We start from the raw sequence: 17,328 nt of genomic DNA on the forward strand, positions 1-17,328 counted from the left end.
TTACGTAGCCTGATTACAATAGTGTAAAAATGTACAAAGTCAGGGCAGCCCCGGTGGCACAGCAGTTTAGTGCCACCTGCAGCTTAGGGTGTGATCCTGGAGACCCGAGATCGAGTCCCACGTCGGGCTCCTTGCATGGAGCCTGCTTCTCACTCTGCCTGTGTCTCTGCCTCTCTCTCTCTCTGTGTCTCTCATGAATAAATAAAAAAAAAAAAAATCTTTAAAAAATTTTTTAAAAAATGTACAAAGTCAGAATTAAGTTTTGAGAAAAAAAATACTTCGGAGTTTTAACTTTATGGTTTCCCCCCACCGTTAGGTAATATGCTTTAATGTATAAACTGTTAAAAAAATAAGTGAACAGAACCACAACAAGGAAAATCTGCATGTCTATTTTATTTCCATTAGAAAAATACTATCTATTAAAATTGTGATCCACTTTATTCTCCTTTATCTCTACCATTCAAATTTCAGGTACTTTAATTTTATTCAAGTAAAAGCAGAATTATATAGCTGATGTGAGGACTAATTATTTCACATCATTAAATTAATAGGATTTAACTGAATTATGTGTGCTCTTAATTATTTATTAGGAATGGTAATTCCTCTCTTGCATGATTTATTTCCCTCTACTTTCATTTATTTGCGTATGTAATGAGCATCTCTTTTCCGACGTCTAGTACCATGAGTATGTGTGTGTATGATATATGGCGCCAGTAATTGGAGTTGTCATCTAATCTCCAATTCATGCTTAATTCCCCTTATTTTATGGCTATTTCCATAATGACCTCAAATGTTTTAGCCAATCATACACTTTCCAACATCAACGGTAAAAATTAAGATGTAAACTTAAAAACATTGTTACGATTCCAGACTAAATAACACTGGGCCCACTTATAGCGATGCTGTGGTGAGAGGTCCTAGGACAGCCACTGCTTCAATCTCCACACGGCCTCCCTGCAAGGACCATAATCAAGCAACGGTTAGGTAATTTTTTATGGATTAAGAGAGCTCTATAATACTTACTAAAAATATACATAACTGATTGCAACACAGCATTGTTAACATTAAATTTTTCAAAGGGAAGGATAGGGAAGCATTCACTGAGAACCCATGACAGGCCAGGCTCCCAAGCCGGACGTGTTCATGTGCATTAGCTCACAGGATTCTCCCAGCAGCTCCATTAGACAGTGTTCTCTCCTCGATCCCGAGAACCATTCATGGAAGCTCGGAGAGGTTATTTTAACCTGTCCCAGGACACGATGATAAATGGCAGAGGTTCAAGCTCATTTCTTGCGATTCCAAGTTCAGAGCTCCTTCACTACACCCGATACCTTAGTTAAGTTTGAGGATACTGACCATTCCAAGTAACAACTGATTAAAACAATAAGCATACCACTGAGAGAAGATAAATTTTCTTTAGAGAATGATTACAAGTGGAAGTCAGTAGGCTGCTTTTTTATAGGCAGGAATATTGGGCTGCTAGGAGCTTCTAATCAGATTCGAATACCACAATAACAATGGTGAGAAAATATGTGGGCCACTGGTTTTGAGATTATTTTCCTAATGGAAGGGCTGGATATTTCATTACGCACCTGAAATTTTTTATTACAGAGCTCACTACCTTGGCTCAATGTATAGTCTCTAAGTATGTGAAAACAATCCAGCTATTTTACTTTTTCTTACAATTTAAGTCCCTCTGATTCTGTTGTGTTCATGTGTGGTCTTGATTTTTAATTTTCTTGATTTTTTTTTAAAGATTTTATTTATTTATTCATGATAGACAGAGAGAGAGAGAGAGAGAGAGAGAGGGAGAAGCAGGCAGAAGGAGAAGCAGGCAGAGGCATAAGCAGGCAGAGGGAGAAGCAGGCTCCATGCAGGGAGCCCGATGTGGGACTCGATCCCAGGACTCCAGGATCATGCCCTGGGCCAAAGGCAGGCGCTAAACTGCTGAGCCACCCAGGGATCCCTTAATTTTCTTGATTTTTTAAAGACAAATTTTTAAAATTTCTTAAGTTTCTTAGTCCTCTCACCTCTGCCACGCATATAATATTAGGTATTTCCTTTTAGTCTTTAAGATCCTGGAAAGAAGAGATGATTTCTTCTTCTTCCTTTAAAAAATCTCCTGCCAAAGTGCTTAACTTGTTATACTCAGAAAACAATGTAGAAATGTAAAATTGTGCATATTAATCATTTTAAATTATACTTACTTTGGGCAAAGCAGCAACCTGGTAAGCAGCTCTTGCAGGAAAACTACTCTTGAAATCTAAATTTAAAAGAATTTCATTTTAGTTTTCAGATACTGTATTGTGACTGCACAATCAAGACTCTGATAAATGGGGGATCCCTGGGTGGCTCAGTGGTTTAGCGCCTGCCTTTGGCCCAGAGTGTGATCTTGGAGTCCCGGGATCAAATCCCATATCAGGGTCCCTGCATGAAGCCTGCTTCTCTTTCTGCCTGTGTCTCTGCCTCTCATGAATGAATAAATAAAATCTTTAAAAAAAAAAAAGGCTCTGATAAGTGCTTCATAGGTCTGTCTGTTCTTAGATATAAGCAACACTGAAAAAAAGAAGCTTACACTCATATTTATTTGAAAAATATTTTGCCATAGGATTCCTATGATATCAAATACTTTTTAAAATGTCTTAGCTTTCTGGAGAAAAAGAAAATACTCACATGCTTTGAGACTTTGATCTTGTTTGATATGAATGGGGTTTTATTTTTAAAGTAATACTTATTGTAGTATGAACTCAGTAAGTTCATACCACTCAATTTAAACACTCCAACAGCCCTATAAAGCTTTATCCCTATTTTGCATGTGAGGAAACCGAGGCATAAAAAATGTTAATTAACCCAGCTAATGATCCTGAGAGCCTGAATGGAGATGGCAAAGCCATATCATAGCAGTAAAAAATATAATCTTTGTGTTAAAAAAATTATTAGGAGGGCTTAGAAAACCTGGGAAGAGTAATAATATTAGGCTTTAATTTCATTCTAGAAATTCATTTAGAAAATGAATTCGTAGGGTTGTAGTATATTATTCTAGGGAGTGCCATAGAAATGTCTTGGATCTTTTTCAAGGGGACACATTGTATGTTCTCAATCAGACTACCCTTTTAGGACAGATTCTATGGTCATTTCTTTAGCATCTCCTATCACTCTTAATTCATAATGGACACTCAATAGGTTAATAGATTAATTTCTTGTTAAAATTGAATACAGTAATAAAGCCAAATTACTTACACTGTTTGTAGACTTCATTGACAGTGTTGAAGTCATTTATGTCAGCCAGCAAAACAGTTGTTTTTACCACTAGAAGATACATACATTATTAGTTTTAGCTGTTTGGTCTCACCCAAAATATTACTTAGAAAAACATATGGTTCTATGACTGTCTTGATTCAAATGGGACTGAAATTAAAACAACTTTCGAAAGCAATGTAGATATGGCGTGATATATTACTGGATGCTCTCTATTCTTCAAAAAGACCACACAAATACCAAATGGAAATGTGAAGGAATATCAAGTTGCTCACCATTAGTGAAGTCACAGCCCGCAGCTTTCAGAATTTCACCCATGTTTGTAAGAGCCTATGAAGCAAGGCAAGAAAGGCCTAAGGCACCAATGTTCTATTAAAGCTTTAATTCAATTCCATTCAACAATTTTTGCTAATACCCATTTGAATATCTTATGTTGCAGAAAAATTCTCCCTTTCTAGGAAATTCTTTTTTATAAGTTTTTTTTTTTTTTAAAGATTTTATTTATTTATTCATGATAGTCACACAGAGAGAGAGAGAGAGAGGCAGAGACATAGGCAGAGGGAGAAGCAGGCTCAATGCAGGGAGCCCGATGTGGGATTCGATCCCGGGTCTCCAGGATCGTGCCCTGGGCCAAAGGCAGGCGCCAAACCGCTGCGCCACCCAGGGATCCCCTTTCTAGGAAATTCTACTAGGCTACCTCTATGCAAGTGAATTGCTTCTTGGCTTTCATTTAATGGAAATGAATATTTCTGAAATATAGTGAGACCTTGTCTCCTTTTGTGAGTGAAAAGACTGGATTGAAGTCTCTTCATCAGTGCTAGAGTGTGTGAAGTTCTTAGCTGACATCCCCTCAGCTGAAACAGAAAAAGCTCCTGGAGTTCCTAACTATCACTTGGAGGATAAGTATGGCCTAGTGAGCATTAAACCATGTTTTCTTTTAAAGCAATAATTGATTTTATAGTACTTTTATCTTTTTCTCAAAAAATAGTAAAGGAGGTATATGCTTGACACTCTGGCCTTTGGAAAAACAGAGGTTTTTCACTCATTCCTTAACGTACTATTTTGTCAATTCATTATTACTCTCTACTGGTCACATTATAATATTTGATATTTTTATTTTTAAGTAAAATAAATATTGGGGATTTTTTTCTGCATTAATTCAATTATATGGCCCTAGCATGATTTATTTCACTAGTTCCTTATGGATGGACCATTTAGGTTGTTTTCTGTCTTTGGATAATACAAATGTCTCAATGAATGCATAAAATTATAATTTAATTCTATTTATTAGATTAGAATTATACTCTCCATTCTTATTTTAAAAAAACATACTACACATAATCTTTAATAGTTCTTACTATCAAATATTGAATATTACTTTTGTGGTGTTTTTCTTAAGGGTCAGTGGCTCTGATAAGAAATTTTCCAATCCATGTAAAAGTTGCAAGATGCTATATGATTTCATTAATTTTATTGAGAGTTAAGTAGTTTTATTTTTTTGAAATCTCACTTCTTTATTTCCAGACTGCGTGTCAGTTTTATTTGCATTGAATACCACATAATAATCATGTCAATGTAAAATATTAAAGAGGGACTAGAGTGTCATTGTAAGGAAATATCTTCATCAACTAAATTACCTTTTTTTTTTTTTTCTTTTTTACTTTTTTAGTCAGGTTTATTGAGGAATAATTTAGAGAATTAAGGAATTTTATTGAGGTGACATAGATTATTATGTCAGTTTTAGGTATATAACATGATTTGATAATACTTATATACTGTAAAATGATTACCACAGTTTAGTGAATATCTAATAATTCATGTTTGAAATCACCTTGGAAAGTAGACTTTTCTTTTGGTTGTTAAATGATTCCTCAAATTTCAAACTTTCTACTGACATAAAACTGTCTTAAATCAATCCGTAAGTAACTCTAGAAGCATTTATCTGATAATCTCTATGAAAAAAACGGCCAAGACGATTCTTAATATCTCTCAGTATTAAAAAGCAAAGAAGGGAACTTCGAGTGTAGAAGGTGACTTACTTGTTTGGCTTCTTCTGCCACCCCTCCTGGCACAAGCTGTCCACTTGAAGGGTCCATGCCTAGCTGTCCCGAAATGTAAATGGTCCTGTCGACTAACACAGCTTGACTGAAATAAACAGAAAATCAGTGTACGTAATACAAAATTCAATGCTAAAAGATTTCTTTGCTAAGACACAAAAAGCACAAAATATAAAATAAAAGAACTTACTGGACTTCATTAAAATTAGAAAACTTGCTTTTTGAATGACATCTTTAAGAAAATGAAAACATAGGTCACAGATTGGAAGAAAATATTTGCAAAACAAATATCTAACAAAGAACTTGTATCCAGAATATATAAAGAACTTTTATAGGGACACCTGGGTGGCTCAGCAGTTGAGCGTCTGCCTTTGGCTCAGGCCGTGACCCTGGGTCTGGGGATCGAGCTCCCTGCGAGGAGCCTACTTCTCCCTCTGCCTGTGTCTCTGCTTCTCTCTCTGTGTCTCTCATGAAGAAATAAATAAAATCCCCCCCAAAAAAGAGAACTCTTATAATTCAATAAGAGGAAGATAAACCAATAAAAAATGGGCAAGTGATTCTAACAGGTAATTTCATAAAAGACATATGAAGAGTTAAAGAGTACATGAAAGAAGCTCAACATTATTACTCATTAGAAAAATGTAAAGCAAATCATAATAGAATCCACTATACACAATAAGATGCCACTGATAATAGTAATTATTAGTGAAGATGTGAAACAACCAGAATCCTATATACATTGTTGGTGGGAATGCAAAAACAGTACACACTTTGGAAAATAGTTTGGTAAATTTCTTAAAAACTTAAAACATATGCTTAATATACAACTCAGCAATTCCTTTCCTAGGCAACTACCTAAAAGAAATGAAAATATATGTCCAAAGACCTTACATGAATGTTCAGAGCAGCATTATTCCTGAGAGCCAAAAAGAAAAACAAACAACAAAAAACACCCACTGACAGATCCATCTAAAGACTACATATCATTTGATTCCACTTATATGAAACTCTAGAAAAGACAGAATAGTAGCAGAAAGTAGATTACTGGCTTTCTGGGTCACTGAAGATTGACCATAAATGAGTATGAGGGGGAAGCCTGGGTGGCTCAGCGGTTTAGCGCTGCCTCCGGCCCAGGGCGTGATCCTAGAGACCTGTGATCAAGTCCCACATCGGGCTTCCTGCATGGAGCCTGCTTTTCCCTCTGCCTGTGTCTCTGCCTCTCCCTCTCTCTCTCTGTGCGTCTCTCAAGAATAAATAAAATCTTAAAAAAAAAAAATGAGTATGAGGGAATTTTTGGGGGGTGAGGGAAATGTGCTAAAACTGGACTGTGGTGGCAGGTACATGGCTCTAGACATTTATAAGAACTCAGGGAACTCTACACTTAAAAATGGGTGAATTTTAATGTAACTTATACCCCAACAGAGCTGTAAAACAACAAAATGTAATGCCAAGAGCACTCAAGAAAAGAAGTAATTATCTCAGACAAGATTCATCACTGCTTCTTGAAGTGTCAATTAAGGATCCACTGGGGAGGTTACACTTCATTTCTGCAAAGTGCTTGCTTTGGAAAAATGGCTTGTTTTGTAATGAAGATACTAAATTACAGAATTAGTATAAAATCACAAGGAACAGAATAAACCACATTGAGACCTGAAAAAGATCCAAACAAATTAAAAAAAATTTTTTTTAACTTTCTGGATAAAGAAAACCCCCATCTCTTTTTTTAATTGTGTCAAAATATATTCACCATTTTAAGCATTATTAAGTACACAATTTAGTGGCAGTGAGTGCCACCATTTTTAAAATGTTGATAAAGTATCAGTTTAAATTTAGAAGTAAAACTTGCTTTATCATTTCCATGCTTATTTAGAAAACAGCATCTTCTCATTTCTGACTTTACATTTCTAATATCACATTCTCATTTCTAATCTTCTTCTAGCTCCCTATAGTTTTCCAATATACTTCAAGCTTTCCTATATTTTATTTCATGATGTGTCCCCTGATTTTCCTGACCATATCTCTTTTCTTTGTAATTTAAACTATGGCATTGATAATTAATTCATTATTTATTTATTTATTTATTAAATTTTAGGTAAGCTCTGTGCCCAACATGGGGCTTGAACTCACAATGCTGAGACCAAGAGTTGTATGCTCTACCAACTGAGCCAGCCAGGTGCCCCTATAATTTTTTCTTGATAATTTTTTGAATAAAAGAATGTTCACATGGTTAAAAAATCTAGAAACTATTTAAAAACTCTCAATGAAAAATCTCCTCCCTTCTCTCCTTATCTTCCTCTTGCTTAGTTTCCAGTCCCTACAAATAATCAATGCTCTTTTTTACATATTCTTTCATTTCTTTATGCATATATGAATAAAAATGAATATACATCTTCTCCCTGTTTATACAGCATGTAGTATATGAAACACTCTTCTACATTTTGCTTTTCTCACTTGACAGTATATCACTATCTTCCCATAACTGTATGCAGGATGCATCCTTATTCTTTTTAATAGCTGCAGAGTATTTCACTACAGAAACATACTTAACTGGTTACCTTTGATCCCAGTATTTTGCTGTGGTAAACAAAACTCCATCAAAAACTATCACACACACATTTTCCAAGTAACTAAGTAACTAAGCCTTTTTTTCATGGCCAAGTAACTAAGCCTTTTTTTCATGTGAACCTCAGAGTTGCTTTCCCTATACCATGTACAGGATCCTGCCTCACATCACAGCTCAGTCTGTTCTTATCCTACCTCCAGGGTTATGCCAGACCGTAAACTCCCTGAAGACAGGAGCTGTGTCTTACTGTTTCTAGCTGTGCAGTGCCCTAGGTGACTCCTCGCACATAGTTGGCACACAATAACTTCTGGTTGGTGTTTTCCTCTCTAACCACTTAAATGGCGTGGGCTGTCAGTAAAGAATCTTTTTAGCAGGACCTATCAGCTTATTGTGTGGGCTTTGAAGAGCAGAAGGTAGATTGAAACTTGTAATAGGATTTAGAAAGTTTAGAAATTCTCAACTATCTGGCTTTCACCTTGGCCCAGAAACAAGTTAACTATTGAGTTTGTTAATGTGTAAGCTTTCCTTGGTTGAAAAATATCATCAGCTAACAAGGTTTCTATTAATTGTTCTGTGTAGAATTAGGCTACCCTAAAGCCCTTTTGGAAAGTAATTTTAACTCTTTCTGTATATGAAACATAGTTTAAACTCATATGCGTTATCATTGGCCAAGAAATTTTTGATAGTAAAAAGGAATTCATTTGTTCTCAGAAAATCAACAGACGTCTAAGACTATCTGACCTATGTGAGTTATCTCATACAGATTAGTAAAGAGACTGTTCACAAAAATAATTAGTTGACCCTTCCTGATCATAAGCATCCTACTCTCTCCATAGACAAGTCATTAGACTCCAGAAAATGTAAAAGTGGATTGTTCTATTTCCGGTCAAAGGGTAATAACACTTTCAAAAGCATCTTAGTAATAATTCTCATATTGTAATCTATGAGTGGACTATTACTTACAAATTTCATGACTATTTAGGTGGTGTGCTAGCAAAATGCACAGCAATGCAATGTGATGTTGAAATCTCTCAAGGTTCCATCCCAGGGTATTCCTGAAATGTGCTGAGCTGATTAGCTAATTGGTGACAACACCCCATGTATCACAATGCCAGGGACTGAAAGTTCAACACATTTGACTTCTTGCTGGAAAAGACCCAGAATTTTCAAAAACTGTGCTCACTACAAACTCCATGCACAAAAATTTGTTTCCAAATGGTTTTCAAAACATGTCCAATTAAACTTATCAGGATATAACTGATTAGTTGGGGTGTAGTTTTTCTTCAAGATAAAATATTGAAAATCAGCACCATTTTTAGTGGCCTTGTATGATCTCTGGATACAAAAAAGCAGAAGAGGACAATGTCCTGGAAAGTCTGCACACAATGAAGCTGGTTGATGTTTTGTCTTTTATCATATTGGTATATTCATTTGATTCTCTTCCTTTTTTCTTGTAGCTTTACAAAGAGAGTTGACTCTGAGTCAAACAGGAATATTACTGTCATGCTTGTTTTCTTTATTTTTATTTTTATTATTATTATTATATTTTGTTTTCTTGAATAAAGTGTACACTTGAGGAAGTATATTATCTAGGCTCTATAAACCACTTTGTGTTTGTTTCTGGTAAGTGTTGCTTTTGCTCTGAAGTAAAATCACAGAATGACTGAGGGAGAGGGATCAGGGCAGAGGAGGAAAAAGATCAAGGATTTTTACTTTTAATATAATACCCCCTTAAATATTAATGTCTTCTCCAAATAATCATCAGAATCCTCTTAAAAGAAATCTGGTCATGTCACTTCCTCTTCCAAAACTTTGAAGGCTCCTTGGTGCATACAAAATAAAGTTTATAGTCTTCAGTTTTGCATTGGGAATGATCACAATCCAGGCCTTGCTAAAAGCTAATTTCTAGCAAGACGCAAAACAAAAATTCAAAGTCCAACTCTGAACCAGGGTTTCCCAAAGTGTAGGTCATAAGCAAACTGAATCACAGTAAGGGAATGATTTCTTTCTCAATTCTCTTTCAGTTCTTTCATGGCAGGAGAGAGCAAACTAAATCAGAAGACTGAGCTCTGAAGCTCTGCCTAAGTTCAAATTCTATCACATCCCACCGTGTGGCTGACCTTGGGCAAATTATTTAACCACGTGTATATCAGTTTCTTCATCTGAAAAGTACGCACTGTCATAATAGCTGTGCACATAAACTATCTAGAACGGTGCCTTGTGCTGAGTGAGCATCAATAAATGTCAGCAAATATGACATCAATATTCTGATTACATGAAGGAGAAAAAAATATCAACTTTATAAAACAAAGAAACTTCTTACTGTTCACAAAGAGAGCAGACCTTCGGTTCTGAGCCAACTGTAACAACTTCCTAGTTATTTATTCATGACAGTCACAGAGAGACTAATTGGTGAGAGAGAGAGGCAGAGACACAGGCTGAGGGAGAAGCAGGCTCCATGCAGGGAGCCCGACGTGGGACTCGATCCTGGGTCCCCAGGATCATGCCCTGGGCTGAAGGCAGGCACCAAACCGCTGAGCCACTGGGGCTGCCCAATAACTAAAATCTTAAAAAAAAAAAAAAAAAAGAAAAGAAAAGAAAATGAAAATGAAAGTTTGATTAGGAAAGAAATTAACCTTTCTTTTTTTTTTTTTTTAAAGATTTTATTTATTTATTCATGATAGTCACAGAGAGAGAGAGAGAGAGAGAGAGGCAGAGACACAGGCAGAGGGAGAAGCAGGCTCCATGCACCGGGAGCCCGACGTGGGATTCGATCCCGGGTCTCCAGGATCACGCCCCGGGCCAAAGGCAGGCGCCAAACCGCTGCGCCACCCAGGGATCCCTTAACCTTTCATATTAGCAGCACTTCTGACAAATGGAAAGGCATGTACACAGGGTAGACAATATACATTTATTTTTATTTTTTTAATTATTTTTTAAAATTTATTTATGATAGTCACAGAGAGAGAGAGAGAGAGAGAGAGAGAGAGAGGCAGAGACACAGGCAGAGGGAGAAGCAGGCTCCATGCACCGGGAGCCCGACATGGGCTTCGATCCCGGGTCTCCAGGATTGCGCCCTGGGCCAAAGGCAGGCGCCAAACCGATGCGCCACCCAGGGATCCCGACCGTATACATTTATTTAGCTAGAGCATTTTGAGACAATCTTAGCAAATGATTTTTGTTGTGATTTGTATTTGACTTTATTTGTGGGAAATGAGCATGGACAAAGAATTCATAATCATCCCAAGGCATTTCTATACGAGTTGTACAAATCAGTGTCTTGGGTAGATAAGTACGTATTTGCTTAGCATTCCTGTGAAAAGAATTCAGCTCTCTCCAGATGAGCACCCACATCTGTTCATGGGGTACTCATTCAAAGGGTACTCCTTTGAATTAAGAGAGGGTTAGATCAAACATTATGCTAAGTGGAAGAAGTTGGTCACAAAGGACCATATTGTAAGGATTCCATTTACAGGAAAAGTCTAGGACAGGCAAATCCACAGAAAACAGATTAGTGGTTGCTAGGAGTTAGGGGAAAAGAATGAGGAGTGACAGCTAATGGATATGGGGTTTCTTTTGGAGGTGATTAAAATATTCTGAGATTATATAGTGGTGATTGATGAAAACACAGGGCTGAGGTCAAGGCACAGGCCTGGGACAAGCCCTTGAAACAGGCAGAGGGACCTTCCTCTATGGACTCAACTGCCTTGATGTTGATACTTTGCTAAAGGCTTTTGCCTTTTGGCAATCCTAGTCTGACCCTTGGGAGCCTGTGAGTCTACTTTAACATATAAAAATTCCTTTAGAAATTTCCCTTTCTCTCTAAACCCCCAAGATACGTGTTGGCGACCATCCCCCAGGCACATGGCCCACCGATACACATCCGGAGGGTCTCACGACTCCGGTTTTACTGGTCGGTAACAGGTGACCTTTCCCCAGCACCACAGCCAGCCCCCTCGAGGTCCTGGACACCTTGCTTCCAAAATGCCCGAGAGCCTACGCTACCGCCAGCCCCCTCGCGACTCCCGGGTGGGCAACGAGCCGCCCTTCCCGCCCTGCACCGGCCCGGGGCGGCGGCTCCTCCCGCCCACAGGTCCTGTCCCCGGCCTTCAATAAAACCACCATTTTGAACGGAAGACGTCTCCAGAGTTCATCCTTGGTCGTGGGCTCCGGACCTCACCCCACCAAACCTCGCCTATATTCCAAAACCTAATCAGTGATGGCTGCACTAGGTGAGTATGATATAAAATCACTGAATCGTACACTTCAAAGGGGTGAATTTTACTGGTATGTGAATTACAGATGCTACAATGGTCACCAAGAACCCCAAACCTGACCGCTCTGCCGGCGCCGCGCGCTGGCCTCCGGGGCGGGGCAGAGTCCCCGAGGGCACGGGCTCCCGCAGCCACTGGGACTCCTGGCGCCCTATGGGTCTCAAGGGTGCTTTGCCCCTTTCCCAGGTCCAGCGTCCTGGGCTCCGCGTGTTGAACAGGAGGCTGGACCCGATGAAGCCTGAGGCCTGCCCCAGCTCTGACCCCGAGGGGCTTCAGCCCGGGACTCCCGACCCCACTCGTCCAGAGACCGTCCGCGCTCCCTGACGCCTCGTTACCTGTAAGGACCAATGGCCCCTGGAGCTTTCGCAGTGCTGATCACCTTTCTGATCAGAGACGCCATGGCTAACCCTTTTATCTTGCTTCCCCTCCAGGAGAACAATCCCGTCCACTGCCTCTGCCAGTGCGTCACCAGACTAAGCAGCCCAGGGACCGGTCCCGGCGGTAACTCTTCTCCCGAGGCGAGTTCGCTCGGCATTCTGGGAGTTGTAGTCTCCGCGCGGTTCCCGGCCACGTGGAGGCCGCGACTGCACTGGCGCATGCGCCCTACAGCTGGGTCGCCTCGCGCGTCTCCGCGGAGTCGACGGTCGCGGAGGCCTGTCGTTCTGACCCGGGAGCCCTGGATTCCTCCCACAGAGTCTCCGGAGGTAGGTCGTGAGAGGCTGGTGTTCCCCAGGGTCCGCGGGAGTTTGGGGGGGTGTGCGTGAGGCTCCCCGCTAAGCGCCCGCGCACGGGCCCGGCCCTCCTCCGGGTCAGCCCTGAGCCCAGGCCCGGCTGACGCCTTCTCTCCGGGCCGCCTGCGCCTGGGCCCGCCGGGCAGGTGCTGCCGGGGAATGGGCTTCCCCCTGACCTGCAGCCGCTCCGAAGGAACGAGTAGGGTCATCGAGGGGACCCCGCTGAGATCGGGGCGTGCTTCACCGGCCGCCCTCCCGTGTTCCATTCTCGAGCGCTCCTAGCGCTTTGCGGGGTCTCCACGCGTTCGCTTTCGATCTGAGCCGAGCCCGAGTGACTGGGATCTGATTTCAAAATAAGATAAGCTCGTCTCTGGGCAGATAGTCATGCCATGTCAGAAGGTGTGGTGCCTGGCCAGATACTTCTTATTCTGTTAATACATGCATTATAAACACTTGGGCGTGCCAGTTTACATTCAACAAATGCATTGAACCCTTCTTGGTGCAAGGCACCCTGCTAGGTGCTAGAGGTACCACAGACAGACAGGTAAGATCCCTGTCCTGCCCTGCTTCTAAAACGGAATGTAAGAAAATCCTCTTGATTGCTCTTCTTCTGTCCTACATACTATTAAGGTTTGGTTTTTCTACTTCCTGCTCAAGAGCCTTCAGAGCTTTTTTCATTGGTTCAGGGCTTCAAGCATGGAATAAAATGGAACTTCCAGTCTGTTTTCCCTGGCCTACTCAGTTTTATCCTCTCCTACTCTCTCATCCCACTCAAGTTGTCCAGAGTCCTCACTCCGGAATTCACACAGAAGATTCCTGAACTCCTTCCCTATTCAAATACCAACCAACTGAAATCCTATTTTCTCATTGACTTTACCTCTGGTTCCACATCCCCCCCGCCTTTTTTCTTCATGAGGCAGAGACATAGGCAGAGGGAGAAGCAGGCTCCCCACGGGGAGCCCAATGTGGACTTCATTAGGATTTACTTTATATTCTCTATTGCTGTTAGAACTGTTTGAGGACCACTGCTAGTTTGACCTGCTAATTTTTTAGTCTGATATCAAAGCCTACTGCAATCCCCGAGTCCCAGCCTGTTCCTGGACTATTTTAGTGCTGAATAGACCAGGGTTCCCAGGTCTACTCCCAAGAGAGAGCTGTCTTGCTGGATAAGTTTTAATTCAGATAATAGTAGGTGAACTAAATGGTTTTATAAAATCATTCTGAGTGATTCTTAATGCCGACTGATCTGAACCATGTCATTCACCAGCTGACTGATTCTGCAGAACTTCATTTACTTCCTACATATTTTTTAATTTGAAAAATGGTGGGATGCCTGGGTGGCTCAGTGGTTGAGGGTCTGCCTTAGGCTCAGGGCGTGATCCTGGAGTCTGGGATCGAGTCCCACATCAGGCTCCCTGCATGGAGCCTGCTTCTCCCTCTGCCTATGTCTCTGCCTCTCTGTGTCTCTCATAAATAAATAAATAAAATCTTTTTTAAAATTTTGAAAAATGGTTTTGGGTGTACATGTGGTTGTCTTTCATTTAGGAGAAAGCCGAATGGAATGAGAAAGTAAAATGACATAATCTCTGTTATTTCAGTCTGGCCTCATCTAGCTGTCTCAGTTTTATCTTCTCACTTTTCTCACTCCGTGAATAATTACCGTAAATCAAGCCCACAGTTTTTGCAAAGCACCATGTCAGTACGTTGTATACATTACTTTATTCTCAGAGCAACCTATGCTTTTTCCCTACAATTATATAACTAAAAAGTGTTAAGGGAGGTATTTGATCCAGATCTTTCTAACTCCAAAGGAAGGAGTCTTAAATTCTACATAACATTGGTTACTCTTAATTTTGAATGGAGGCTTCCATTGGGAAAGAGGTAAGTGAATGGGTAGTAGTTAATTCAGTGGCATTCAGTGGGGGTGGTATGAATCTTGATGTGACAGTCTGTAAGTTTGTGCAGGTGTTTTGGGTTGGCATAATGATTAGGGTAATGCTGCTGGCATTTACCACGCAGGGACCAGGGATGTTAGACATCCTGGAGTGTGCAAGAAAGTCCCTCAGTAGCCCAATCTCTGTTTTACATAAAAGCACAAAATATTGGTTACATGGTTTTAATATACACTGAGTTTTCCAGGAATGCAGTAAATCAAAACAAGATCATACTCCACCATCACCACCACCCCCACCCCCACCCCCCGCCCTTTTTGCTACTTTACCAAGGGGTATTCACTAGTTTGGAAAATTGTGTCACCAGTGGCATTGCTACTTTCTCTTTGAGGCACAGGTCAACACACCTGTATTACTTTGCCTTTGTACCTATTGCAGTTGTGGTATGCTTTGAGAAGTGCTATGAGAACGGCTTGGCTCTGCTACTCTGAGCTTCCTTCCTTTGCACAGGACTCTTCAGATTTCCCTAGTCAGTAAAAAAAAGAGTTAATGACTATTGCATGGAGGCTTCTAGGCCTCTTCCCCAGCTTTACAAATTGTGCCAATGGTGTATTGGTGCCTGTGTTGTGGTGATTATACCCCTGAGCTCAGAATATCTCTTTATTACATATTGTCACTCAGTAGTGGTGAAATACTTAAATAATACAGAAAGTACATATTATTTTATTAAGGGATCCCTGGGTGGCGCAGCGGTTTGGCGCCTGCCTTTGGCCCAGGGCGCGATCCTGGAGACCCGGGATCGAATCCCACATCGGGCTCCCGGTGCATGGAGCCTGCTTCTCCCTCTGCCTGTGTCTCTGCCTCTCTCTCTCTCTGTGACTATCATAAATAAATAAAAATTAAAAAAAAAAAAATTAGTTCTTAGTCCTCCCTTTACATTATAGTTAGGGTATATATATATATATGTGTGTGTGTGTAAAAGGCATATGTCCAGTAGGTTATGTAATTAATGAATTTCATTTCAAAAAAGAAAACAGGTGTTTCAAACCATTCTGGAAAAAAAAGAGGAGGGGAGCCTGGTTGGCTCAGTTGGTTGTGTCTGACTCTTGATTTCAGCTCAAGTTATGATCGTGGTCATGAGATTGAGTCCCAAGTCCGATTCCACAGTCTGGGGAGTAGGCTTAAGACTCTCTCTACCCCTCTCTCTGCCTGTTCCCTACTGCTCTTTTTCTCTCTCTTTTATAAAAAAATAAATCATTAAAAAAAAGGGGGGGAGATGTTGAGTTTGAAAGTTGAGAACTACTGAGTAAATCTGTCAAGTTCCCTCAGGGGTTTTGTCCTTTATCCTTATTCCTTATTTCAAATTGAAATTTTTTGCTGTTATAAATTAAAGGTACAGCTGGCCTCATTTTGGTGGCATCAGTAATTTATGTTCAGTTTTTGTAGAGGCTATATCAGAATAGTGTGTACTATATTTCATTGATTCACGTGGCTCTTGTTTCACCTAAGAATTTTTTTCTATGGCAGAGAGATCTTATACCTCATTTTTCATTCTTTCAATAGACTGTTCAGTGTCATCATTGGGATATGATTGAATTATCTGGCAGTGTAATCTAGAATATACTAATAATGGTCTCTTCCATTAATATAATTATTTTTTTTCCTATTGAATTGGGTTTTTGGTGCCAATACCATTCATGGCTCCCCTAGAAATACCCCTGGTGATAAATCTCTGTAGGTCAGTATTGTGATAACATTTTGATATCATCAATCCACCTATAATAAATGAAGATTGGTTATATTAAAGAATCAAATTTTGAGTTACGGGAATATTTATTTACTAAGTGTATTTTTATTTTGCATGGAAGTTCTCTTTGCTTGTACTAAATTTATTCTTCCTTTTCAGAAATGTCTAATGCAAAAGAAAGAAAACATGCTAAGAAAATGAGAAACCAGCCCACAAATGTTACTTTATCTTCTGGCTTTGTGGCCGATAGGGGCATAGAGTACCATAATGGAGGTGGGAGACCTTTCCAAGCTCAAAAACAAGGTAAGATACACAGGATATTCTTTCTATTCTATTTGGAGCAAAATGCTTTAGTCAGCTCTTTTTTTTTTTTCTTTTAAGATTGTTTATTTATTTATTTGAAAGAGACAGAAAAAGCACGAACGGGGGGAGGGGCAGAGGGAGAGAGAGAGGCCGAAGCAGGCTCCCCACTGAGCAGGGAGCCCTATATGGGGCTCAGTCCCAGGACCCTAGGATCATGACCTGACCTGAAGGTAGATGCTTAACTGACTGAGCCACCCAGACTCCCCATTGTTAGTTATTATTTAAATAGTAAATGACCTGCATTAAAAACAGATGCAGTTGACCTTCATTATTCACAAATTTTGTATTTGCAAATTCACCTAGTTGCTAAATTTATTTGTTACCCCCAAATTAATACTCATGGTACTTTGGTGGTCATTCATGGGCTTGCAAAAAGAGAGGGAAAAAATTGGAGTCACTGCACATGGACATTCTTAACTGAGGTTCCCAGCTGCCTCCTTGCT

General features: G+C 40.0%; 2 protein-coding genes across 6 annotated transcripts in view; one reads left to right on the forward strand and one right to left on the reverse strand.

The window, feature by feature from the left end:
• Positions 1–373: 373 nt before the first annotated feature.
• On the reverse strand, positions 374–12,687 carry RIDA (reactive intermediate imine deaminase A homolog). Of its 2 annotated transcripts, XM_038555143.1 has the most exons (6): positions 12,488–12,681; positions 5,298–5,403; positions 3,534–3,588; positions 3,241–3,309; positions 2,208–2,263; positions 374–954 (listed from the first exon to the last, which is right to left on the reverse strand). In XM_038555143.1, exons 1-6 carry the CDS (start codon positions 12,550–12,552, stop codon positions 892–894), a joined length of 414 nt encoding a protein of 137 aa, XP_038411071.1. In that variant the 5' UTR covers positions 12,553–12,681; the 3' UTR covers positions 374–891. The 2 variants fall into 2 exon arrangements, with proteins under 2 accessions (XP_038411071.1, XP_038411072.1); XM_038555144.1 differs by lacking the exons at positions 3,241–3,309; positions 3,534–3,588 and having other exon boundaries at positions 12,488–12,687.
• Positions 12,688–12,712: 25 nt separating this feature from the next.
• POP1 (POP1 homolog, ribonuclease P/MRP subunit) overlaps positions 12,713–17,328 on the forward strand; it is a 45,850-nt gene continuing 41,234 nt past the window's right edge. For all 4 annotated transcript variants that reach the window (XM_038555142.1, XM_038555139.1, XM_038555141.1 and 1 more), the window contains exons 1-2: positions 12,713–12,856; positions 16,682–16,825. In XM_038555142.1, coding sequence (XP_038411070.1) covers positions 16,684–16,825 — 142 coding nt within the window. In that variant the 5' untranslated portion in view covers positions 12,713–12,856; positions 16,682–16,683. The remainder of the gene's footprint in view (positions 12,857–16,681; positions 16,826–17,328) is intronic.

The sequence above is a fragment of the Canis lupus genome, chromosome 13, assembly GCF_011100685.1.
Source record: "Canis lupus familiaris isolate Mischka breed German Shepherd chromosome 13, alternate assembly UU_Cfam_GSD_1.0, whole genome shotgun sequence".
Taxonomy (NCBI): domain Eukaryota; kingdom Metazoa; phylum Chordata; class Mammalia; order Carnivora; family Canidae; genus Canis; species Canis lupus.

Bases quoted from the DNA above. Each gene is read 5' to 3' on its own strand.
- RIDA (XM_038555143.1), bottom strand. From the start codon at position 12,552: ATGGCGTCTCTGATCAGAAAGGTGATCAGCACTGCGAAAGCTCCAGGG. The intron at 2,264-3,240 runs GTAAGTAATTTG...TTTTAAATTTAG, and splicing joins CAATGAAGTCTACAAACAGT to ATTTCAAGAGTAGTTTTCCT. The intron at 955-2,207 runs GTAAGTATAATT...TGGTCCTTGCAG, and splicing joins AGGTTGCTGCTTTGCCCAAA to GGAGGCCGTGTGGAGATTGA.